The sequence below is a fragment of the Aplysia californica genome, unplaced genomic scaffold, assembly GCF_000002075.1.
Source record: "Aplysia californica isolate F4 #8 unplaced genomic scaffold, AplCal3.0 scaffold00066, whole genome shotgun sequence".
NCBI lineage: Eukaryota > Metazoa > Mollusca > Gastropoda > Aplysiida > Aplysiidae > Aplysia > Aplysia californica.
In genome coordinates, this window is record NW_004797336.1 from 1,549,755 (window position 1) to 1,574,416 (window position 24,662).

Below are 24,662 nucleotides of genomic sequence, written 5' to 3' on the forward strand. Positions count from 1 at the left end.
CTAGTACTAGTTGCGAGGGAAACTACCCATGAATAAATACAGCTGGATTTGTCCACAAATGCTTACTTCCCTGGCATTTCAGATTTAACAGATCTGATATAACAGGACTTTTTCTCTGGTCCCACCATCCCTGTTATATTAGGTTTTCACTATGTACCCAGACTGTTAGAAGATCATCACATCATTCGATGTACGGTAGTCTGTACACTGACAATCAAAGCACTGAACCTTCTCTTACCTCACACAGACATTTGTAATTTATTACAATGTATTTCAAAGACTGCAATGCACATCCATTTGGTAATATGTATTATTTTCGGTGTCAGTGAGGGAAAAGTGTGATGACACAGATCAACAGTTTTGTTTGCAAATGGATTAAGTGTGAAATTAAAATTTCAGTCGTTTTTCAATAAAGAACCGAGTAGACTTATCATCCATTTGCTGACGAGTATTGCCCTGAGGCATCCCAAGTAGCCTACATGTAGGCTTACTTGTCTATTTGTTTTTGTTCTGATGGACATTTGTACTGCTGCATCGGGTAGGCTACATTGCAGTTTTATACAAAAAGTGAAGATCACTGTTGCTAGAGCTTTGAGTTCGAGAAACACAAACAAGATGATAAAACCTCAAACAAAGACATGAGCATAAACTAAGACTGAGTTTATTGTAAGCAAAAATTTACTTGTACAGAACACTGATACTTGAAGGAACTGATGATTCAGAGCAATTTTCTGAAACTGATACCGAAGTTCACAATGAATAGGTGAGTTCTTGATGCAAAAGGAACTCCATCATCTCCTTTTCTGCGTACTTATGTACAACACTGAAATGAAAAAAAAAGAGAAAATGCATAAAGATGTAAAATCCTGAACAAAGACTAGAGTAAACATAAATGGTGAATGCAATTGAAAAATCCGGCAACTTTTAACAACAAATTAAATACACATAGACTGTCCAGTGGCAGATGGATGGGTTGTGTCGCTAGACAGGAGACCAGGTAGTCAGTAAATTTAGATAACTGATTTTTATTGGCCCAGCGTTATATCCTACTGGGCCTCTTTTGGTGAGCATGGCTCGTTTTCATCTAATGGATGTGCACTTAAAGATAAAGATCTTAGTGGAACAGGAGCATGCTGTATAATTCAAGTGAGAGGACTGCATAATTTGCAAGTTTTTCCCCAAGATTGGCCCCCAAATCTACTAAGGCCTGGCCATTGGGTCAGGTAAAAAGAAGAGTTTGTAATTCCAAAGCCACACATTAAATTAAAGAAATAACCATTATTGAAAAAGTTTTTAAAGATTTATTAATGCTCTGCTTCAGTTTGGCAAGCTTTAACCCTTTTGTGACACAGGGTCAGCTCGTGCTTCACTCAACACAGTTCTTGATCCCAGGGACAAAGAGTAGCGCTAGATTTAATGATCAGTGGCCTATAATTAGACCTCGTTTGTAAATACTACTGACTGTCCCTAAATAAAAGGAAAAGATTCCTTTGTATGGAAAAATATCACTGAATGTGGATCAGCAAATACAGTGGAGTCTGCTTAAACTTAAAGTGAACTCTTTGGGACAAGAAAAAAGTGATCACTTTATCCGAGGTTCAGTTTAACCATTTTGTTTGGTAGGGCGGAGACCTAGAAACAGTAGCTACACGCAGTGGTGGGTCTAGGGTGGAGGAGCGGCAACACAGTGGGTGGGCTGGACGAGAGGTCTTTGAGATTGCCGTCGCCAATGCCCAGCTGGGATTAGCTGCCGATACCAGAGGCAATGAATCTTATTTTCACAGCATGGCGACAGTGACATTTCACAGCATGGCGACAGTGACATGGTCGGTCCGTTCTTTGTTTTCACTCATTTTGGGCGTTCACTTTATCCAATTTCCCCATGAAACCAGTTCATTTTATCCATTATTTTTTAAAACTTAAAACAAATAGCGCTTCAATCGGGACCACAGAATATCGCTCACTTTAACATTTGTTCAAATAAAGTGTGTTCACTTTAGGCAGACTCCACTGTAGGTTTACAACATGCATATAATAGAAGCAGTGTGAAGATTACAACCTATGACAACGGTGTGCGTCATCATGGTCCTCGTGCTTTGCAAGGCATGACGAATGCTGTATGTCACAGCAGCATTTTGGCTCCTTCACCGTAAAATTAAAAAATGACGAATGGCATATGCCATGTAGTTCATGAAACGGTTAAATGGTTCAACACAAACTACACACATGTATGTATAAAAACCAAAACTGGGACTGAAACCTCAGTGTAATTCTTGTTTTTGAGTTACCCCTGTTCAAGTTCTCTTGCATCTTGGCAGAGGCAACAGGCTATGTCATGGGTAAGGGGGAAAATAGCTATAGGAGACATGAGGCAAAAATACATTTCCAGAGAAAATAAAGAGTGTATGGATATGGAAAAGACATCAAAATAAAATTAAAAACTTCCTGCATATGTGTCTTACCATTGTTTCCTCTAATAAATGCATCGCCATATTTGTTCTTGAGCTGGCCATTAACATATTCCTCTGTCTGTTCCAAAGCAATGTTCATGTAGCCATCTAAACAGGACAATACACCTGGACAGTATAAAATAAAGACAATTAGTAAAGGGAAAGACATTGAATCATTTATAATATCTAAAACAAAAACTGGAACAAAACACATTTCTATTATAGGAGATGTGACTTAAATGTGGTCTGACAACAAATTTGTCAATACTATTCCCATAGAGATCCCTTTGAAACTGCGTGAGGGTGGTGTGATTCAAACACATGTCCATTCACCTGAGTTTACGTCTTTTCTTTTTTCTTTTTATATTAAATGTAGGTATTTTAATGTCCCCATGGACACAATTTTGATAATTTAGGAGGCGGGCCTAACCTGGGCTGTGAGGGATACAACATCCCAGCAGAAAGACTAAGAAAGGCTCTTTGATTAAAAAAATTTCCCACTCAGGAATCGAATTCAGGTCTCTAGCACGTGACAGCAAAGCGTCTAACCACTATACCACAGGTGCCGATAATTTATGCCTAATTTTAGGTACATGCAATATTTTACAATACATGAACCAAACCGATAATAATACAGTTGATTACGGATAAGTTGATGATGTCGAGGGAGTGAAAAACTGATCAACTCATCCAAAGTTCAACTTAATCGTTGGGAACTGTAAAGAAAAAGAGGTGCCGGTACCCGAAAAAATATCAATTTAACCGAAGATCAACTCTAGCAAGTTCAAAACAAGTGAAGTCGACTGTTTAACATTTCATGCTTTAAATTTAAATGTCAATCTTTAAATCCTTAGTTATTTGCAGGCCTATTTGGTATTATAAAAGGAAAGTTGGTTAGTAGAATTGAACAAGAAAATTACCAGTATTGACTGCTGATATACACTTTGTAGCACAGAAAATGTTTGCCTGCAGCAGTAACATCATGAACAGTAAAAGAGCTCTGTTGACCAATTTCCTTCCAACACAAAGAATGGTAATGTTTGGTGAATACTTTTCATACCAAATCACAAACATCAAAACTTTAGTTAGTCCATGTCTTGAAAATTTCTTTTCCTGTTCATTTCATTTTTCTTTTCTTTTATCCTTTTCTTTTCTTACTGATGTCTTTCTTTTTCTCCTTTTTTCCCCTGTGTATTTGTGTTTTCTCCTTTTCCGTTACATTTCTTCTCTCTTTTCAATAAATTATTTTTTAATGAAATATCTTCGACGGATAGGAAAGCATCTAGTCAATCTTTTTATTCTTTTCTTTCCTCTTTCTATGTTGAAGAATTGGCAAAGCCAAAAAATTCCCATTCAGTCGTTGCTGAGAGGTTCAATCATTATATTGCTTGTTTTTCAGGTGTGCCTTACCAGCACCTATTAATTGTTGATAGATCTCAGAATAGAAGTTTTTCTGCAACGCAAAGAGAGAGTCTTCCTTGAAGTCATATTTTTCTCCACAGTGCTTCAAGTCAAATAGAGTTCAAAAGAGGCTCTTCCATAGGTGTTGCGACCATGATGAGTTTTCTGAGAACACAAAATGTTGAAATTTGTGGTGTGCTCAACCATGTCTGATCAGTAGTCGACGCTTCTGGAATGATATAATACATAAATGGCACTGATGAAGCTTTTACAACCACCACTGATCACCACAATCCGTTTGTGTGAACTACGAGGATTTTATTGCGGCCACCTCTAAATTGGCTTGTTTTCCCCTCAGATAAACACTCAAAATGGGATAAATTTAATTTACAAAATATGCTCATGACTGTGGCTAATAAGTTGAAGAAATTTTTTAGAAATTTGTGATTTTTTCATTCCAGAAATTTTTAAACACTTTGATGAGATTGAATTTCTGCACACTGTGACAATTTTTGTTTCCATAAAACAATAGAGACAGCAAAACTAGTTTACAGCTTCAAAAGAACTAGGAACCTGAAATTATGGTGATGAGAAGTAAAGTGACCACACAAACTGACCAGTCATATGATACCCTTACATTATACTTTATGTTTGTACAAATGAGCACATAGACAGGTAAGGAAAGAAAGACACTAAATTCAGAATAGGAAGGGATTCCCCAGTTTTTATTGAACAAACATAGAGTCCGTACAATTACAACCAATTTCTCACAGTGACCAGTGTGTTAAAAAATTGAAGTATCGAGTAAATAAATAAGGAAACTACATACCTCTGTAATCTACCCCTGAATTCAATTTCACCATCACTGGTCGTCCACGGATTTGATTGAGAAATTCACTAGGTGTCTGTCTGCGACTCATTTTGCTTTATCAAGATCTGAAATCATTTACAAGAACAAGGGTAAATTGGTAAATAAATACATATCATGTATACTATAAATTTCAATACATTCAAGTGAAAATGCTCAATTATACTATTAAAAAGAGACCCTACTACCTCTACATTAAGGAACCCTAATTAATAAAATACATGATACTGGTCGACGCAAATCATGGACTCAAAATGTCCTGGAAAAATTAAATGGGCAAAAAAGCTTAAAACATTTTCATTCATGTATGGTATGGTACAAAAAGAGCTTCATAAGTGAAAGTCTCCTCAAATATTTCATCTAGGCCGATGATAGTAAAATTTTAACTCGATTAAATTCCCGAAAAGCACAAAAATAGGCCAATATAAGGGGGTGGGAACTACCGAGAGAGCGCCCGCATTTTTCTATAATCACGGTGAACCACGGCATTTTGAGAACAATTCAAACGAGAAGAGTATTTGTTTTCCATCTCTTTGTTCTTAGTTAAATTCTTATATAATTCATGCGGGGGACGAAGCAGATTCACCTCCAAATTTCCTCTTAATAGTCTTAATATTAATTTTCATGTGATGAAAAAGTTGCCTTACAAGTAGTTCAACCTGATTTATAGATCTAACTTAAATCTCAGCGGCACAAGTGAGCTTGATTAGGCCGTGTAGTCGAGAAAGTTGAATGCACCCAACAAAGAACCAATGACCGAATAGGAATCTGAGTCAGTGGGGGAAAGAGTGTTGTAAACTTTCACCCCATTGTCAGGGCTAGGAGAGCGTGAGCCCTCAGTACAGTGGTCTTTTTAGACTTTTTTCAAGTCTTTTTTTGTACAATTAGAGTTTCATTAAGGACGGGTAGTGGGAAAGGGCTCATCCTTTGCTTAGCCCTAAAGACATTTGATTGGCTGCTGGGTTACTATAGTTGTAAGTGGTGATATAAGTGATTGGATAAACGAGCAAGCCGTCAAGTTGATCACTCTGTATTCATTGCGTGCGGTAACCCCCCCGGGCAGTGCCACTGACTGTAGTGTCTTTTTTTAAGGCCATTCCCAAAGGGGGGACATTTCTCGTTCAAGCATAGTAGCCTACAGTGGAATCCACTTATAACGAGTCCGGAAAAAAACGAGAAGTATGTTATAAAGACGCTATTCTGAAACCCCATTTTTTTCTCCTCTTTACCTTTGTAAATAAAATACTGCTATAGCGCTATCAGACAAACATGCGAGTCGGTTATAGCGGAATATTGCTGCTGTTGTGCAGAGTGCATAGGCCAATTTTACATAACGTAAAACCTCGCCAGTTGAGAAACTTGTTGGTGATCTAGCGAAACAAAGAATGGGAGAACCCATGAGAGTCAACAATGAAGGCCGGAGCAACTGAGCAGGGAGGGTGTGGCATGCGCAGACAAGCAGAACACATTGTGTGATATGCCAGCGTAAGCCTAGTTTACATTATCAAGGCCTACCATGCCTCTCAGTCACTTCTCTTTTGTTATTTTGTTTTTGTAAAGTGTTTTACGGCGCTCGCAACTGCATAGGTCACATGAGCGCGTGGGACACTCCTAATATTTTCAGTTGGTAGGAAATTTTGAATTTTGCCCGGGTGGCGGCCGAAGCATTATCGATTTTAGACCACCAAGGGATCTTTAACGTGCGCAACTTGCACACGGGCCCTCCGAGATTTTTCGCCCTTGTCCGAGAAGGCTAGGTGTGGCAGAAAGACAGCAGTAAGGAGGAGCCAAGGAGTAGCAGTAGAAAGGCTGCAGAAAGAGTCAGGAGCCCAGAGGAGGGGGCAAAGGAGGTGAGTGGGTGGGGGCAGAAAGTGGAAATGAAAGCAGACAACAGAACATTGCTAGAGAGCAGGAAAGGAGGTGAAAGGAGACAATTTTAGAGAAGAAAATTTTTCGGTCGCTACCCGGATTCGAACCCGGGACCTTTGAATGAGAGGCCAACACCTTAACCTCTAGGCCACGAGAGCCCCCAGTCACTTCTCTGAAGCGGGGATGGAGAGGTCACAGCAATGTGATGGATGGAGCGAATGTGTGATGTGCGCAAGCAGACAGAATGCACCACAGGGTGTGGTGGGGTGGGGGGAAACACAGCGGCCGAGTTAGCCCAGAGCCCTTCCTTTCTGATCGCCAACGCCGAGCTGTCAGTCCACATCGCTAGATCTAGTGCTAGAGAAAGAAACTTGATTCGATTTTTGATCAAGTAAGACCTAGAGGTCATGTTGAAACAAAATCGTTATCAGGGGAGATATAGCAAAAGGAAATAAACAGAACACTCAAACTCATAGATTAGGCCTACTTTACAGTTTCCCTTGAATTTATTACTGGATCCCTTATAGCGAAAATCCTGCTATCTATAACGGACATTTTGGTCCGGTCCCCTCCCTCTCGTTATAACAGGATTCCACTGTAGAATTGTAAATGGGCTGACTCATGTCACGCTCATAACTGTGCCTGATCAACTATTGTCATTTCGTCATTTCGGTGATCTTGTAGTTCTGTTCGTTAAAATTAAAGTCCACGATCCATTTGTTTACATCCAGAGAAGAAATCCAGTAAGTCTTGATGACCAAATACTATATTTGAATTAGGCTACACAAAGAGCAGGGATGCAACCTAACTGCAAAACATCGAATTAGGATAAAATTCAGGGGGGCATGCCCGATGCCCCCCTGAACCCCCCCACCTCCATATTTTTATTAGTCTGGGGAGCAAGCCCCCCTGAAACCCCCCCAACTCTTGACTTTAACGAACTAAATACAAAATCGCCATCATTTCCTCTACTTCTTTGTCTTTTGTATACTCTCTTGTGACCTGCTATTTGCGGGGTGCCTTGATAGTCTAAGTCGAAGCAGACCTTGTGCTGTTGAAGCGGAAGCGAGAGAGGAGAGCAGTCTAAGTCAGATTCCCTATAAAGACTTTTATCTGTTGACACTCACCCCTTGGCGCTCCTTTATTAGATCTAAATCTAGATCTAGACCTAGATCTAGATCTATATAGAGTCTATTTGAAAAAAATAGCGTGCAGTCATAACGGTTTCAACTGCTTACTTCATTTAATCTAGATCTAGATATAGATTTAGACCTAGATTCTAGACTCTAGATTCTAGATTAGATCTAGATTCTAGATATAGAAATCTAGATCTAGATCTAGATCTAGACTCTAGGAGAAACTTTCATTTAGCCTAGACTTTGACTTTGGGATAGAGTTGGGGTTGTGGGTGGGGAGGGGGAGGGGCTCAAGCCCGTGAGCCCTTCACTACCCAATTCAATCAGGAGTACAAACCTGTCAATACAGTCAGTTGCGATCGAAAGCGGGACTGTCCGTATCGTGTGTAGGCTAGTAGTCCTAGTTTTACTTGCGTTTTCGTTTCGTGCTGTCGTGCTGAGCAACCGGAAGCCGGAAACTGAATGTGGTCAGAGAAGTTGCCAGATAATTTCATAATGACCAAAGTTGTTTTAGCCTATGTTCCTTCTCACTATCAGCTTTAAAACTGTTTTTACAATCCACTAAGCTATAAATACGGACATCTTTTTAAATGATAGGTATGTAGATATTTCTCAGAATATACATAAAGCTTCTTGATCAATAAGTAACAAACAATTCTGCATTTGAAACTCATTTTCGTAAACAGTTTAAAGTCCTGTCCACCCAAACAAACAAACATTCCTGGATTGACGACGCTGATTAGGCTACTGATTTGAGAAGGGAAGAACATAATTTGATCAGTTGAGAGACGAAGATAGAATCTCAATCAATACGATGCCTCTCATTGTGAAGGATTTTGGATGGGAGGAGACAGATAAAATGGTTTGGGTTACAGTTCCGCTCAAAGGGGTGAAGGCAAACAAAGTTGACATTCTCTCATCCGACGAATATTTGAAGGTAGGCTCGCCTGCTAAGTCGTCCCCCCAACTCACAACTGCTCTAAGTTTTGTTATCTTATGGCCACCTCGGTGGAAATAACGCAGTTGTAGGTCTCTCACCTGGGGTGAAAGGGCGAGCCTTTTGGCTATTTTTACCCGGTGTGCGTTCACCGTGATAGGCTACCAGTGTAAACCACATAAATTCTACGGAATGGTTATCCGAATGAAAGTATTGAAAGTGGCTATTCTCACCCGCCCGGAAGTTCTCACAAGATCAACTCCTCCCCTCTTCTCTCTCTCTCTCTGTCTCTTTCTGAATACTGTCTATCGGTGTGGACGATCAAATTGACCAAAACAAAGTTAAAAAATGATGTTAAAACACAAAAGTAAATTAATTTGGTTGTCTACAAAGATGCTACGGCTATTTAACATTTAACTCTTCGAATCGAGCCGAGAGAAGAGGGGAGGAGTTGATCTTGCGAGAACTTCCGGGCGGGTGAGAATAGCCACTTTCTTAAAAGTAACGTCTGATTTACTGGATTCTGTTGATAGCAAAAACATCTGTCTTTTAACTCTTTTGGATGTGTCTGCAGCTTTTGACACAATTGACCGTGCTATTCTACTCACAAGACTTCTTGAGTGCTCACTTAGCTTATAAATCGGGTACTGTGCTTTCATAGTTTACGTCATATTTACTAGAAAGAGTTCATTCAGTGCTAATTAAAAATAGCTTCACAAAGCAGGTAAGGCTGGATTATGGAGTTCCACAGGGGTCTGTTTTTGGACCAGTGCTCTTTACACTCTATACATACAAAGCCCTTAGCCAGCATTTTACAAAATCATGGATTGAGTTATCATTTTTATGCTGATGATTCCCAAATATATGTTAATGGCACCATTCAAGATCTGCCAAACATGATTTCTATCGGTAAACAATGTTTTTATGAAATTAAAAAGTAAACAAATTGAAACTAATCAAAGAAAAGACAGACATCATTCTTATAAAAAATCAACGATTAAATAAAATCTGGAAAGTGTCAACTTTGATTTATATGGGCATATATATATGACATCTCGGTGTATATATTGATCACCACTTATCAATGGGCTCGTTTGTAGGATCTCTGTCCAAATCCCTTTATTTTCAGCTGAGAACAGGGTTGGTGATTTTTTTGATTTTTTAACCAAAAATTTAAAAAATCGATTTTTTAAATTTAAATCAAGATTGTTTTAATTTAAATCAGATTTTTTAAATAAAAAAAAAAATGTCGACACAATTTGGGATTTTTGGTGGCTAAAAGTAAGTTCTTTTAGTGCAAAATGCATTGTCTTTATAATTTTAACTAATGATTAATTTAAGCAACTGCAATTTTTACAGTGACAGGGGGGGGAGCAGACTTTTAAGCATGATTATATTAGTCTACTAAACCTTATATCTGTTTAATAAAACCAAGGAAAGGAATTCTGAATGTTTAAACTGGTAACATCTCTTATAAATCCTATCTAGATTAGACTGTAACTCACTCCTAGCAGGTCTGAACAACAAATATTTGAATCGTTTACAAGTAATTCAAAACAATGCCGCTAGACTGATAACAAGATCTAAAAAACGAGACCATGTCACTCCATTATTATTTTAAAAAACTGCAATGGCTCCCTGTAAAAGAAAGAATAATATTTAAAATCTGCGTCATGTGTGTCAAATGTGTAATACAAATAAAACTGCTCCTTTTTATCTTCAAGAACTTAGTATATAAATATATATTATAAGCCAGGGAGAAAGCTAAGATCATCAAACGATAACACCCTACTTTTGACACCTGTAAAGTCATTATAAATCATGGAGAGAGATCTTTCTCATCCTGAATATTCAGATACTTCAGTTGTGGTTGGGGCAACGTTCCCGAACTGTACTTAACTTCTTTTTTGAAAATAACTTCAAAAGGTACTGCGAGAAAACAAGACTGCTCGACCTTGGCAGTAACCTATTTTGCATTTAGTCACCCTGCAAAAACAAATCTTTCATGTAAAAAAAAAAATTCCTGCACCCCCCCCCCCCTCCCGATTTTAGACAACCAAGGGATTTTTAACGTGCTCAACTTGCACACAGGCCCTCCGAGATTTATCGCCCTTATCCGAGAAGGCTAGGTGTAGATCTTTCTTACCAGAAGATCAGGGGTGTGGCTGAAAGACAGCAGTGAGAAGGAGCCAAGGAATAGCAGTAGGAAGGCTGCATAAAGAGTCAGGAGCCCAGAGGAGGGGGCAGAAAGAGGAGATGAAAGCAGACGACAGAACATTGCTAGAGAGCAGGAAAGGAGGGGAAAGAAGACAATTTTAGAGAAGAAAATTTTTCAGTCGCTACCTGGATTCGAACCCGGGAACTTTAATGAGAGGCCAACACCTTAACCTATAAGCCACGAGATCAAAATGTGTACAATGTATCAAAAAAGCAGAATGATAGCTATTTTTGTTCTATTTTTAATGTTGTAATAGTTGAAGTGTTGGTGAAATACATTTATAAGAATGTTTTAAATTATATTTTGCGTCTCTTTTTAGGTCAGCTATCCTCCATATCTTTTCGAATGCCTTCTTTTTGCTGCTGTTGATGATGGTAAAGGATCTGCTCAAGTTGGCAATGGTGCAGTAGTATTCAAACTTTACAAACAAGAACCTGGTTTGTGGAACAGGCTCCAGTCTCCTGATGCAGGTTGGTGTGCCTGTTATATCTGGACTATAAGCTTGATGCTTACATTCTGTAAAAGCTCTGTAGTGGACGACTCTACACCTCTTTAATGTTACTTGTTCTCTCTATATTTGAGCATAGTATTTAAATTTATAAATAATGTTTCCTGTGAATGTTTTTTAAGTAGCCAAATACATACATTGACTATTTCTTCAGTCAGGATGGAAAAGTGCCAGTAAAATTTCTCTCTTTAATAAAATTTGTACGTTGCCTGTGAAATAAACATTTTTTTTCCTGTAACTGTAAGATTTAGAGTAGGGCTGTACCCTGGTAGCAAACCCGCTCGTGTTCACAAGCCGCTAGTTCAAGTCACAAGCCTCAAATCACTAGGTCAAATCATCAAATCAAATCACCAGCATGATAAGTTAAGTCTAGCGCAAACTGTAACCTCCTTGGTCTAGTCTAAACTTCAAGTCCACAGCAACTAGCAATCCTCGAAGCCACTCATGTCAGGCCCCCTCATCATCCCCACCCTGCTTGCAATCCGCGAAGCCACTTACGTCAGAAAAAGAGAGATGGGGAGAGTGAGAGATCTCGCCCACAGAGTCACTGCACGGCGTGGCGCTGTAGTTTACTCGATTAATCGAAGGCCTGCGCAAGCCTTAAGTCCCGTCCGCTGCCACAGGCCCCACAATTCACACAGTACTGATTTGCGATAGGCTTAGAGATTTGCCCCAGGACAAGCTCGAAACCTGACCTGCTGACTTGTACTGTCTCAATACACAGAGCGAGCGGCACGCCGTGGTACAGCTCGATGGCGTAGGACAGCTCGATGGCAACAAGACAGCTCGATGTGTTCAAACAGCAGTACTGCTCGCTGTGTGAACTTTGAACCGTGGAGGAAGGGAGAGGCTGGGCTTGTTTTGGTGCAAAGCGTAGAGAGCTGAAGTTATTTTTAACTTCCCGCCGTTGATCAGCTAAGCGAATGGATAAGTGAGAGGGAGCGTGGTATTGTAGTAACAGAGACCTAAGTTTCTGGTAGTAATAAGAATAAGTTGACTTAGATTACCCTAAAATGGAAAACTACAGGGGTCGTTGTGATTGGCTTTTGTATCGTATGTATGTAACCTATTTTGTAGATGTGTTACACTCACAGTGACATAATACAGAACATTTAGGAGACGGGCTAGGCCTACTTCAACCCAATGTCAGGGCCAACCTGGGCAGAGAGGGAACAACGCCCCAGCAGAGAGACGGAGGTTCTCAGTAAAAATTTCTCCCCATATGGGAATCGAACTGAGGTCTTTTGCGTGCGACGATGAAGCGCTTGGCTCGTGCACATTAAAAATAAACAGGCCTTAACATCATAAGAATAGCCGATCCAATATTAATTTTTAAGTGCATTGAATAGAGCTTTTTGTTTTTTACAACCGAACTATGAAAAAAACCCAACCGATTTTGCACTTTTGGTGCAAGCCTCTCAACGCAAATAACCAGAGAATCTTAGAAATATGTACTGAGCACACTGCCACGAGAGTTCGCGACGTCATGACACAGTAAAGCAGGACTGTCCGCGAGTCACAACTCACCGGAAGTTCCCTCCGGTAGCAAGCGGGAGGCAAATCAAATCACATGCCTGCTCGCAAGCCTCTAGCGCAAGACGTCCGCTGCTTTGCAAGCCTTCGATTAACCGAGCAGAATCCAGCCCTAATTTAGAGGCTCCCCCTCAACAGATTCCTTTGGATTGTCAATGGTGACAAGAAAAAGAGATAATTATGTTGATTTTTTTATGTTATGCAGTGTGTAAATGAATATTATGGCCCAAAGCAATATTTTTGAATACTCGATGAATTCAAGCATGTGCCAATAAATTGTTCTCACTTTGAACTTTAAAATCTCTTTAACATTGAGTTAACACGAACATTTGAGCTCTTATCCTGTCTATGTATGTGTGTGTGCTGATTCTCTGTGTTTATTGTCTGTAAAATTGGTCATTATATTTGACATATGTGTACAGTTTGAGGATGTACTGTTGGTGTAAGCAAGTCATTTGTTTCTTTTATGATTAAAATGAAAGAAATTGTATGATGCAACTCTTGATTAAAAGTGAGCTGCTGTGTTGTTTTGAAGAGCTAGAGACTAGTTTATACCACCCTTAAGATTTGAAGTTGGAACATTGTCATATAATTAGTTCTCTCATTTGTGTGCTTTACTTATGCTGTTTTTTAATTCTGCCATTTTTGAGTGAAAAACATTTCTGTAAATATAATGTCATCAACACTCTCAGTATTATTGACCTGTCTACCTTGCTACATGTTGTGATACAAGATGATCTGATTTTTTTCAGATGATAAACAAATTATGAAACAGAAGCGGGAAGAAGCGCAAGAAAAAGTGAAAAAGAGACTTGAAGAAGAAGCTACTTTGAAGTCCACAACAAAGAGAGCCAATGAAAAGCTTGCTATCAATGAGATGATGAAGGTAATTTGTTCTTGGTATTTGCTTTTGCTGTTTGTTAACTTGGCTAGGTAATTTTGTTTTTATCTGGATTTCTGTTTTGCTGCAGAACTAAAGTGTTCGACAAAGGCAGTGTGAGGTAAAGGTAAATATGAGATTTCTAATTTTTCTTCAGTTCATGTACAGTTATTTGCTATTTGAAAACTTATTCATTTCATAAACTTTGAACAACATCTAAACAAATGAATTGAAATGCTATATTTCAATAGATACTGGATTTCCTGTTTTCTGGAAAATTGTTTAACCTGATATTCTCTGATTTTCTACATAGATAGAGGATGGAGAACGTGAGAGGATATCAAGTATCAAAGAGTCTGAAAGGAATAAAGCCACAGAGGATTTGGAACGATGGAAAGAGGAGCAGAGGATCATAGCAGAGAAGGTGGTATACATTTTCCTTGTATTTTCGTTCAAAGTCTGTTGGATTTTTTTCCCCCTGCTCTTAAAGAGTAGCCTTGAATGGACTGTCTTTATAATGGAAAATGTACTTTCTAATATGATTACCTTTCAGTTTTGTAGCAGCACAGTATTTTGCACAGTGAATTATTGCTGTTTTTCTGTGATGACCAGTTTTGTCCAACTGAGCTTGAGTGCTCATGCATATTTTTGGTCTAGTTTGTGTATTTCCTTTTTATGCATAAAAAAAAATGTTTCCACATCTTTTTATAACATAAAGTATGGTAGAGTTTACTTATCTTCATTGGGGTAAGGTATTGTCTTTGCTTCAGCCGTTTCTTGTTTCATGTTTGTGCTCTGATATTGTTAGTGTTGCTTGTGGTTCACAAACACAATTAATGGTAACATGGAGACGTTTTCTTATTATTTTACAGGAAAAGGAAAAACTACTAGCAGCTCAGAGAGAACAAGTTGAAGCGGAAAAAGAACGAGATCGCGAGGAAAGGCGAAAACAACGGAAGGGTGAGCTTTATACTTAACCCTCGTCCTGAGGGACGGGGGGGGGGGTGTTATGTCGCCCGATAAGCCTATTTCAGCACCTCGCCTTCGTTCTGGTCCTGTGTCAGTCCGGGCCCTGGCTCAGCTCACTTGTGCTGAGTATCATTCCCGTTTCGTTTGGGTCCCGCATCAGAACTGCATTCATACTGCTCAAGTGTGTGTGCTTAAGTCTACTTGAGTTTGTGGCCTACTTCTAGAGCTGTCTGCGTTGGTTCGTAACCGAAGCTTACGTCTCATTCAAAGCATGCCAAGTAAGTAGCTCTAGATATTCATCCAATGAAATTAGAACAAATTGACCCACTTAGACGTGAGGAACTCAAAATGGTAGTCAGGAAACAAAACTTCCATTTTTCTACACAAAGTCTTTCAAATGAGCTTGATTTTTTTATAAAATGATACTACCGGATAAAAAATAAGCTCGTTTGACAGTTTTGAATACCATTGTGCCCGTAAAAAGAACAAGTTGAGAGCAAAACATTCAGAAATTGACCTTAAATTATCCCCTTCCAACCCCAGATCATTCATAACAACCTGAGCGTCTAAAAAGGTTATTCGAATGGACGTAACTACTCGTAATGTCTTATCAGTTTATGAGAGGGGGTTATTCATGTGTTCGTAACACTTTATAAATAGAAAGCTATGAAAGATAGAGAGTTATTTTCATCATCGATTAATGCACCTCCACAGTATTCATGGCGAAAACACACGTTTCTAGGCCCACTCTCTGTACACCGACAGTACATGCTGAGTGACCCCGGCAGCCTTCCCAGAACGTCCGACGTAATCGGTTGCTGATAAGGTTCATCATTCGCATCTCAGCACAGATGCAGGACAAGAGTTAAGAAGAGGGACCACAGCATGGCTGGACATGATTAATTTGTCAATTTTCTTTTCTTGTTGTATCGGGGAGATTTTTGTTAGTAGCAATATATGACACGTCGTGTTTAGAAATAACCTCTTATTGTACATACCTTAGATATATATGTTAATCAAATAGACTTTAGGGAGAAATTAACTTTACTACAATGAACTCAGCTGTAATCTGGTACTTGAGTTGTGATGAAAAATTGTCATGTCTTCATTTGTTGTTTTTTTTGCAGCAAAAGCTAATAACATATTTGAAAAGGAGAACAAAAGTGGAAATGCTCCTCGAGAGAGTGGAAAGATTGTTGTGACTCACACTCCACGGGTGTTCCCCACACCCACCCGCGAGTCTCAGACCCCACAGGAAGAAGAGGTAATGTGTTGAGAGTTGTTTTTTCAATAGCTGTTTAGGTTTAGACGTGGACTAATAAAAAAGAAGTGCGTTCTAGGCATAGTAAATTATGTTTATTATTATTTTGAATGTATAGTGTTGCTACATTTTGTAATATTTATGTGAACCTTTGCCAATAGGTGGGTTCCTAAAATGTAGCACAGAGGGTTGATGATAAAGTTTTTCATAATTTGTTTTTACTTGAATTTTTCTATTCATGTATATCTTCCTACAAAAACATGTATTTACAGATCTACAGATCTTTCGGACATAACAGCTTTTTTCCAACATATGACATGTTAAGATTTGATAACGACATAAGAAGACTTCAATGAATTGGTCAAATCCATTGATTTTATTTTCATCGTCTCGCATCGCACAACCATACACTTTGAATGGATCGACAGGAACAATGCCCGTTCCTCCGCTCCTATTTTTTTTTCGTTTTGTGATAGTTTTTTTAGAACATAACAAATGATGACAGAGCACGAGGCGTCGGGGGATTTCCATTTGCATCAAAATTACGTACGATCACTGCCTCGGAATTAGCCAGGGCAGAGAGTAGACAGTGAACGATTTTATGCTCGTTCCAGGGCCCCAAAATGGCCGATAGAAAATGTGACGGCTGCATATGGCTTCTCCTTATAAAAAGATTAATACTTGAAAGAAAGACAAAACACAGCCGCTCTCTTGCCTACCTGCCGGTGAACTGATTTTATTTAGTTTAGTTTACACTGAAATCTCATGTGTATTCAAAACGAGACAATGTGTGACGTATCAAGGAGGGGAAATAATTGTGATATTAAAGAATCGTTCTTTCAACATTTGCCACATAGTTCATTCCCATTTTTACATTTCATACATCAGACACATACATTACAGAAACAAAGTCATGGGGAATCAAAGTTGCCTTGCGAAATGACTACACGAGTTATGCTCGAAAATGAAAATTTAGAAGGCTCACAAAGAAAAAACAGCTACAGATATCCTTGTTCCTGATATAGCACCACAAATAATGTCGTTATAGTAATAAAAGCACCCGCGTAGTTCTCAGGGCCCTGTCCAAGAGACAGGGGTGCAAAGAATAGGACCACTGTCCACTGTATCCGTACCACACATGTCGTAGAAGGCGACTAAGGTCGGGTGGGCAAAGGGTTAGCAGCCCTTTCCGGTAAAACAAAAAGCAACTACAAAAACATCAACAGGAAAAACAACACAACCGCCAGTTCTGGAAGATGGAGGACCTTCATCACCGAGGAGAGGAGAGAATATGGAGTGTAGAATGACGCAGGATGGTGAAAGCCGAAAGGAAGCCACCAAGCCGAGAAACCTCCTGTCGACCAGAAGAACCACCAGACTTGGCACCTGGAATGTTCGTACAATGTACGAGGCAGGGAAGGCACTGGTGGTTGCAAGAGAGATGGAGGCCTACCAACTGGACATATTGGGTCTCTGTGAGACGAGATGGACGAATGCAGGGGAGTTCCAACTTGCTTCAGGTGAAACAGTTCTCTACTCTGGACAGCTGGAGGAAATTCTGTTATCAACGCACGCCAAGCAGGCTTTGATAGGATGGAAAGCAAAGGGAAAAAGCGGGGACATCATGGAAACAGATAGAAAAGGATGCTCAGGACAGGCTTGGCTGGAGTAATGCTGTTGATGGCCTGTGCTCCACTGGGAGTTAAAAAGGGCGAGAGAGAGAGTAATAAAAGTGTAGAAGGACGAGTTTCTCAGCAGTTATTTCATTGTTGAACTTAACGACAGAAAATGTACGAACTCAACGTGTCACGTTTTGCATTCTAAAAATACCTTGATTTCAGGACGAAAAATATTTATAAGATTTCTTCTAATGGCCGGATTGCCATTTCTCTGTTCCCATAGCTAAAACATCATATTAAGCACAACATATATAAAAATTTCAAAGCTGTAGCACCATATTTATTTAAATAGGAAAGGATTTTGTTAGGTGTATGAAGAAACCCTCACCTATTGGCAAAGGCTCATGTATGTATGTCATTTCTGTTAATAAAAGATTGGCAGTCGGTCTCTTCTACTGTCATGTCAGAACTACAGTTGTCTCAATCTAGGCTTTTGTATATTACCTTTTGACAAGGTTTTCATAGCATGTCTGCTCTATTAGTAGTTCCACTGAGACAAATTAGAGATTAAGTGATTTATAAGTAAACTTTTTGGTACCTTTTATTTCCTTTGTATTCTGGGATTTTTTGTTATAGCGTGCGTCTTACTTTTTTGTGTTGTAAGATTGAATTGTCCCACCCTTGTAAGTTTTTAAGCTGTTTGAGAAACTAACAAGTGACCAATGTACTTTTCTTAATAAATTTTTATGGCATGCTGCTGGTTTTGAAAGATTTTTATGTTTTGATGTATTTTACTTGTTTCCAGTGGTTGAAAAAACAAGCTGAAGCAAAGAGGTCTATTGAAATGTCCCTAGATAAGGACTTAACAGAAGAGGAGAAGAACCCACAATGGCTTCAGGACAAAGGAAAGTAAGTTGCCCTCAAGTTGTTTCGAATAATTCACATAAAAGAATACATTTTCAAATACAGCTTTAGATTGTATCCAAACCTATGTTAAAGAAACTGATTTTAAGAACATTTTGAACTTAATTTTTGTCCCTACATATGGTCTTGAGTTTCGGAAGTTACTGCTGATATCTCTTTGGTTTTGAAGGTAACTTTTTTTACTGGTCTTAAAATGATAATTTAAGTGAATATTGAGCAGCACTGTGGTATGCTGTTTTTATGACAGCTGTATGTGATACCCACTTACAAGTATTTGAAAATAAAAGGTGTATGTGATATTTTTATTTCATGAACATTATGTAATTGTCTAAAATCTACCATGGTTTTCCCCATAGCAATTTTACCCTTTCTATTTCTACCCACCCAAATTGGTCAAAACAAATGTAGAGCTAGCATTCCGCTAGCACAAAACCAGCCAGCAAACAGTTCTGCACTAGAGATCAACGAAGCGTAAATTGGCTGCGTACACACACTTTCTTTCACCCACAAAATTTCTTTTGTGGTATGCTTTGGCTGTGGTGAAAATAGATAACTGACATTAAGCTGCCACCTCGTTTTCAAGCTTAGTGAGGAAAGTGTGTCAGAGCAAGAGTCAGCAGTCAGAATTTACTTTTACTTCTATTAAAAAGTAAAGCAGAATGTGAAACTTGATGGTTCCTGAGGGCACAGGAAGTTGAACACTTTGGTGGCCTTTGCTGACAAAGAATGTGAACAGGAAAGGGTTAAACAGCCCAACAATTTTTAAAAAAAAATGAACAGACCTTTCTTTTGTACTTTTTTTTTTACAGATTGTTTTTTGTTGTTGTGAAAAGCTGTGTTTTACCTATTGTGTGTTTCAGTTCTTTCTTCGCCTCCGGTGACTACAAATCTGCCATCAACGCCTATACTCACGCCATTCATCTGACACCAAAACTGCCATCGTATCCTTTTAGGGGAATTGTGTACTGGTTTGATTGCTATCTTATATGTTTTGTGCTCAAGTTTATATAGAAAATTTACTCCTCTGAGATATAAAATGTAATGGTCTGTTTGTGTAGAGCCACTTGCTTTTGATTTTATTTTCAGGGGTTCTTAGAGAATAAAACCCTTACAAAGTTTGAAGTACTCTTTTGAAATCTTTAATTTACGTGAAAACTTGCATATTACTGAATGCAACACAAACTTTACAGTTTACTTGTCTATTTCCTGACATTTTGACATTTTTATCTTTAAGTTAGAAGAAATAAGATTTATAACTAGAGATAAGTTTTCTTTGACTTGTATCTAGACTCTACTCAAATAGAGCTGCCTGTCATCTGAAACTGAGGAATTTTTTTAAGGTCATTGAGGACTGCTCAAAGGTAAGTTGAATCTGCCTTTTTGTTTGTGCTTGCATGTATGTGTGGGGCCATGCACCTGTGTGTGCATGTATGTGTGTGTTTTATGTAAATATATGTATCTAAAACTACTTCCGTCTGTTTTGTTTAAGTGAATTTGATCTTTTTTGTATTCATGAATACAAGGTTTTGTCATCCAATCAGAGAAAGCACTGAGGTTGCAAAAAGGTCTCTTGAATTGGAAGATTTTGTAACATTTGCACTGCCTGCTTTGCTTCAAGGCCTGATCATTTACTTTCATGTAATATAGTATTCTGTGGTCAGAGTCATCTCCCAGATGCCCGGGGGGGGGGGGAGGTTGGTTCAACCCTTTCATTTCATCTTGACATCAGTAATATAGTGATCTGTTCCTGATGAACTGGCTGTTATTATGATATTCTGACTCGCCATGAAACCATTATTCCTTAAAGTATTTGCAAATGATTTACTCTTATTTATTTTTTCTTTGCCTGTGTTTTTTTATGATTGTACTTGTACATTTTAAATGGTTTCAGCATCACACTTGCTGACTTTTATTCCTTTCTCTCGAACTTACTTATTCAGCATCTTAGCTTTTTCCAGTAGAATGCTTGAGATTACTATTGAAATATTGAATAGTTGCTCAGTTAAGCTACAGGTAAACTCATCAGTGTACCTAGAGTAGGAACAGTTGAAGGAGAGGGCAGCTAGTCAGACCCTATTGGTCTCACAGTCTTTACTTGTAGTGAAAGCTGTTGTCGATATGCATACTCTCTGCTGTCTTGTTGGTAGACTAGACTGCTTTCTTCCATAGTAAAATACTATTTCCTTAACCCATTTTGCTATCCTAATTTATTCTTTCTATTCATTTTGCTTTCTTTTGGATGTGCTGTCCTCAGGCTATGGATCTGCTGTTTCCCCCTGTGCCACAGAATGCTAAGAGTAGGTGCAAAGCTTTAGTGCGGAGAGGTACAGCTTTCTGTGAATTGGAGTTGTATGTGGAGGGTAAGTTTTCTTATCTGGAAATGGCAAGTGCTTTCGTGAAAAATTGTTGAATGAGGAAATTCAGCTCAAGATTTGAGAACAAAAGGATTTTGGTTCTTTACTTTAGAATGGATAAGGAGAGAGTAAAAGTCTGTTGTGTACCAATGCTTCTGTGTGTTGACATAGGTAAGCCTATTGAAACAAGCAAACAGATAATCAGATATCATCAAGAAATATATTTTGTAGTGATACACTCTAATAATTTAAGTTCAAATTTCAGAGAGATGTGAGAAATGTAAGTTTGATTAAAAGGGATTTCAGGTTTAATAATGGAATAAGAAAAGCTATTTTCAGTTAACCAGTTATGTATATTAAAATTAAAGCAATAATATCCTAGTCTAAAAAATATAACCTTATGCAGTTACAAAAAATTGTTTAGTTAATACTGCTGAATAAGGAAATAATGTCTGATTCAGTCATAATAATGTAACGGTTTGATGAGTTGTTTTTTTTCCCTGACTCTGAACACCTCATCTTCAGTGACCGTCAAAGGATTTCAGAAAGTAATGGGAATGGAGTTACAATGTACTCTATTACAATGGTTTGTGAGGCGTTCTTCATTGTGGAATGTTCTTTTACCACAGGTCGCTCTGAATTATTATTTATTGCTGAAAACATTTTTTATTTAATGATAAATAATTACTTATTACGTGCATTACCATATACCTGTTATCCCATCTCTCACCAGGTTTAAAAGACTATGAAGCTGCTTTGGCGGTTGAGCCAAAAAATGAGGCTTTGGCTGCTGATGCTGAGAGGATTCGTCAAGTGATTCAGTCTACTGAAGCATGATTGTAGCTTGACTTACACATTGAAAGGGTTTATTTATGATTACATGAATAGAATATTGTCGATATTTTCAATTTGCAAATAGGGCCTCCTGAACTGTGGCATCTGTGTTAACTCGTTGTAGTTTGTATTCCTTATGATAAAGGCCTTCTACCTCTCATTTAGATGATGGGGTTTCAGGGTGGATCTTTTGATTATTCAAAGGAGCATTTGCTGATGAAATATTTCCTTTTGCACAAGTCCATTGATGTGGAGAATAGTTTCTAACTGTTATCAGGTTCCTTGGTCCTGTGGGTGCCCCAAGTGTGCGCCTGATGTAAATTATTTCTGGCCTTACAAGACTAATGTGTTGTATTTATTTCTTCAGAACCCTTTTCCTTTACTGTTTAAAAGTATGCAAAGCTCTTGTGTCTGCTTTTGCAAGATTGCAAATCCATTTACAAAAATTACATTTGTGATAATATGCTGTTTGACAGCTACCTCCTTTTCAGTTCAGTTTTCGTTTTTGTGTTTTGAAAAATCATATACTGCATCACAATCTTTTTGTTGTGGACTGGGCTGGCTATGTCAGTCTTCCAACATTCCAGCAGTTATTGTAAATATTTGATTATATGTTTTTCTCTTCATAAATCTTTCCATGTTCCATAATCTTCAACACAGCAACGGGGTATTCATGATGTGTTGAATTAATTGACATCCTGCAAATGAATAAGATTACTCGTTGTGGCTATTTTATTTCATAACTTAAATAAGCTTTTCTAAGATTATTTTGCATTGTGATGTTTTTTTGGTCATAATTGTTTTGTTTTTTATCCAAAGGCCTGCCATTTCTGTTCCGTCCGAGAAAAGACTGCCATTTTGTTACTATAAAGATGATCATCCTTTCTCATTTTAATTTAAAGTTTAATTAACTGAGGTAAAGAAATTTGCACAGAAACTTGAGAATCGTCCCAATGTTGATGTTTTTGTTCGTTGTACCACATTGAAGACATCCGTCCAGTGTTTTCTTTTGTTTTTCATCTTTTATTTCCCCTTTATTTGAAAATTTTCCTCGAAGTGTGAACTTACCAGTAATGAGAAATAAAAAATTTCTCTTCAGCTACTGATTTTAGGTAACTCCTTACTTCAACATTTATAGTAGGAGTTACCTTTCTTATAATATCTTTTGACCATCTAAGCTGAAGTTTTTGTATCTCATACATTTTACCTCTTTTTTCATGCTCATTTTTGTGTCAAAGCTCTATGTATGTACCTTTTGAAGGCATTAATAATGAAATAGAGAGGAACTAGTTGTAACTAACTGTCTTACTCATGCTTTTAAATACTCCAGAGCAAAGCTGAGTAACAGCTAGCTCAGAATGATTTACCAGCCTGGTGTGGAAGGTTGAAACCCAAACTCGCTCACGTTATTCTGTGATATGTTATCTATCCAGGTGACAAGGAGAATGGAATTAGTGTCCGTTCACCTTTTTAAAATAACTCCAACAGGCCTCCTGAAGTTGCAGCATGGCATTTAAAGTTTATGTTGATAGAATGTAGCTGCTTAGCTTTACCTTTGTGTTCTACATCTCAAGTTGGCATGTAATGCTGGTTGTGAGTGTATAACATATACATAGCTGAAGCTTTTTTAGGCTGTCTTATGTTTTTGCTGACAAGATGGGCAATGATTATGTTGTTGTTGTTTTTTTTAATATCTGAACTGAATATCTTTTTATGCCATGGCAACCCCAATTACTGAATTTTCCTGCTTGTGCTTTGATAGCCTTTGAGCTAAGTGGGTGTGATAATCTTACTCTTGTCAGGGGTTTGTCTGAAACTTTATCCATGATATCAGAGGCAGCACAAACTAATGGGATAGACAATTTCAGACAACCTTTTGCTGATTTTATTTTTGAGTAGCTGCTGAGTGTCTGGCTTTATTTAGAATGAATTAAGGCTGAATGATGTACAAGAGTTATGAGGTCATCAACCTTGAAATATATTGATCCAGTAGTGTTATGACTGTTATCGATCCAGGAACTGGGAAGTCAGGGCCTATTGATTCATCCTCACTTTCATAACTGTAATGTTTTTATTTTCTCTGTATTGTAGCTGCAACTCATCCTTCCGTTTTTCTAGGTTGTCTCAAGGGAGTGAAAACAAGTAAACATGCAGAGGTAGTCAAATACTATGTTCAGTTATCATTGTATGGTTGCTACACTTACGTCATGTGTAATTTTAGATTATTCTTTGTTCCTGTACTCTTGAATGTGTCAATGTTTGTGGTGTTCAAGTGTTTGCCAGCAGTAGCATTAAAACAATAGAAAAGAGAGAATGTATATTGAGCAATAGGGTTGAAAGCAAAAGTGTATTCTGATTGAATATTATGGATGAAAATTCATCTTGGTTTGAAACTGTGATCTTTTGGTATATTTTGCTGTGTTTTATGGTCAGAATGAAAATTAAAGTTGCTTGACATGCTTTGAGGTGTTCTTTTTCTTTTGTCTGTATCAGATAGATGTTTTACTGTTCCTAGGTCCTATTGATGCGGAATGCAAATCACTAATTGCCTTGTCTTATACTTTTACAGCTCTGATACAAATGCACATGCACTGATGTCTTTTTCTGTGAGCAAAAGAGATAAAAATGCTGAAAGTTTGGATTTAGGTCTTTTAGCGCCATGGTGTATTAAAGTTATTGTGCCAAAAGTGAATGAGAACTATGCTTCCGTGCCAAGGCAGAGCGAAATGTCTGCACTTTTTATGATTTTGAGTTACGTCGTGCTGCCATTGGAAATATGGGCGTAGCCCTTCAGTTACGTCTGTTTGCCATAGTGAAATATCCTATTTGAAGTGCAAATACGTCTTCCTGCCCTAGACACAAGATGCAGAATGGGTGTATAGGTGTTCATCTAAGCTGAGA

The 24,662-nt window shown here is 38.2% G+C and overlaps 2 protein-coding genes across 2 annotated transcripts; one reads left to right on the forward strand and one right to left on the reverse strand.

Annotated features, from left to right (window-relative positions):
• Positions 1-645: 645 nt before the first annotated feature.
• Positions 646-8,181, reverse strand: LOC101854397 (U6 snRNA-associated Sm-like protein LSm6). Its single transcript, XM_005093591.3, has 4 exons — positions 8,062-8,181; positions 4,681-4,787; positions 2,463-2,576; positions 646-823 (listed from the first exon to the last, which is right to left on the reverse strand). Exons 2-4 carry the CDS (start codon positions 4,769-4,771, stop codon positions 792-794), a joined length of 237 nt encoding a protein of 78 aa, XP_005093648.1. The 5' UTR covers positions 4,772-4,787; positions 8,062-8,181; the 3' UTR covers positions 646-791.
• A 195-nt stretch (positions 8,182-8,376) lies between these two features.
• Positions 8,377-24,221, forward strand: LOC101854627 (dynein assembly factor 4, axonemal). Its single transcript, XM_005093592.3, has 11 exons — positions 8,377-8,661; positions 11,199-11,349; positions 13,673-13,806; positions 14,114-14,224; positions 14,673-14,760; positions 15,897-16,033; positions 18,455-18,558; positions 19,434-19,514; positions 19,862-19,934; positions 20,828-20,933; positions 21,661-24,221. The coding sequence occupies exons 1-11, from the start codon at positions 8,539-8,541 to the stop codon at positions 21,762-21,764; spliced, it is 1,212 nt and encodes a 403-aa protein (XP_005093649.2). The 5' UTR covers positions 8,377-8,538; the 3' UTR covers positions 21,765-24,221.
• Positions 24,222-24,662: the final 441 nt, after the last annotated feature.

Excerpts from the sequence above, each read along its gene's own strand:
- LOC101854397 (XM_005093591.3), bottom strand. The coding sequence starts at position 4,771 with ATGAGTCGCAGACAGACACCTAGTGAATTTCTCAATCAAATCCGTGGA. Across the intron at positions 2,577-4,680 it reads TTCAGGGGTAGATTACAGAG|GTGTATTGTCCTGTTTAGAT; the intron begins GTATGTAGTTTC and ends TATACTGTCCAG. Across the intron at positions 824-2,462 it reads ATTTATTAGAGGAAACAATG|TGTTGTACATAAGTACGCAG; the intron begins GTAAGACACATA and ends TTTTCATTTCAG.
- LOC101854627 (XM_005093592.3), top strand. The coding sequence starts at position 8,539 with ATGCCTCTCATTGTGAAGGATTTTGGATGGGAGGAGACAGATAAAATG. Across the intron at positions 11,350-13,672 it reads GCTCCAGTCTCCTGATGCAG|ATGATAAACAAATTATGAAA; the intron begins GTTGGTGTGCCT and ends GATTTTTTTCAG. Across the intron at positions 13,807-14,113 it reads CTATCAATGAGATGATGAAG|ATAGAGGATGGAGAACGTGA; the intron begins GTAATTTGTTCT and ends TTTTCTACATAG.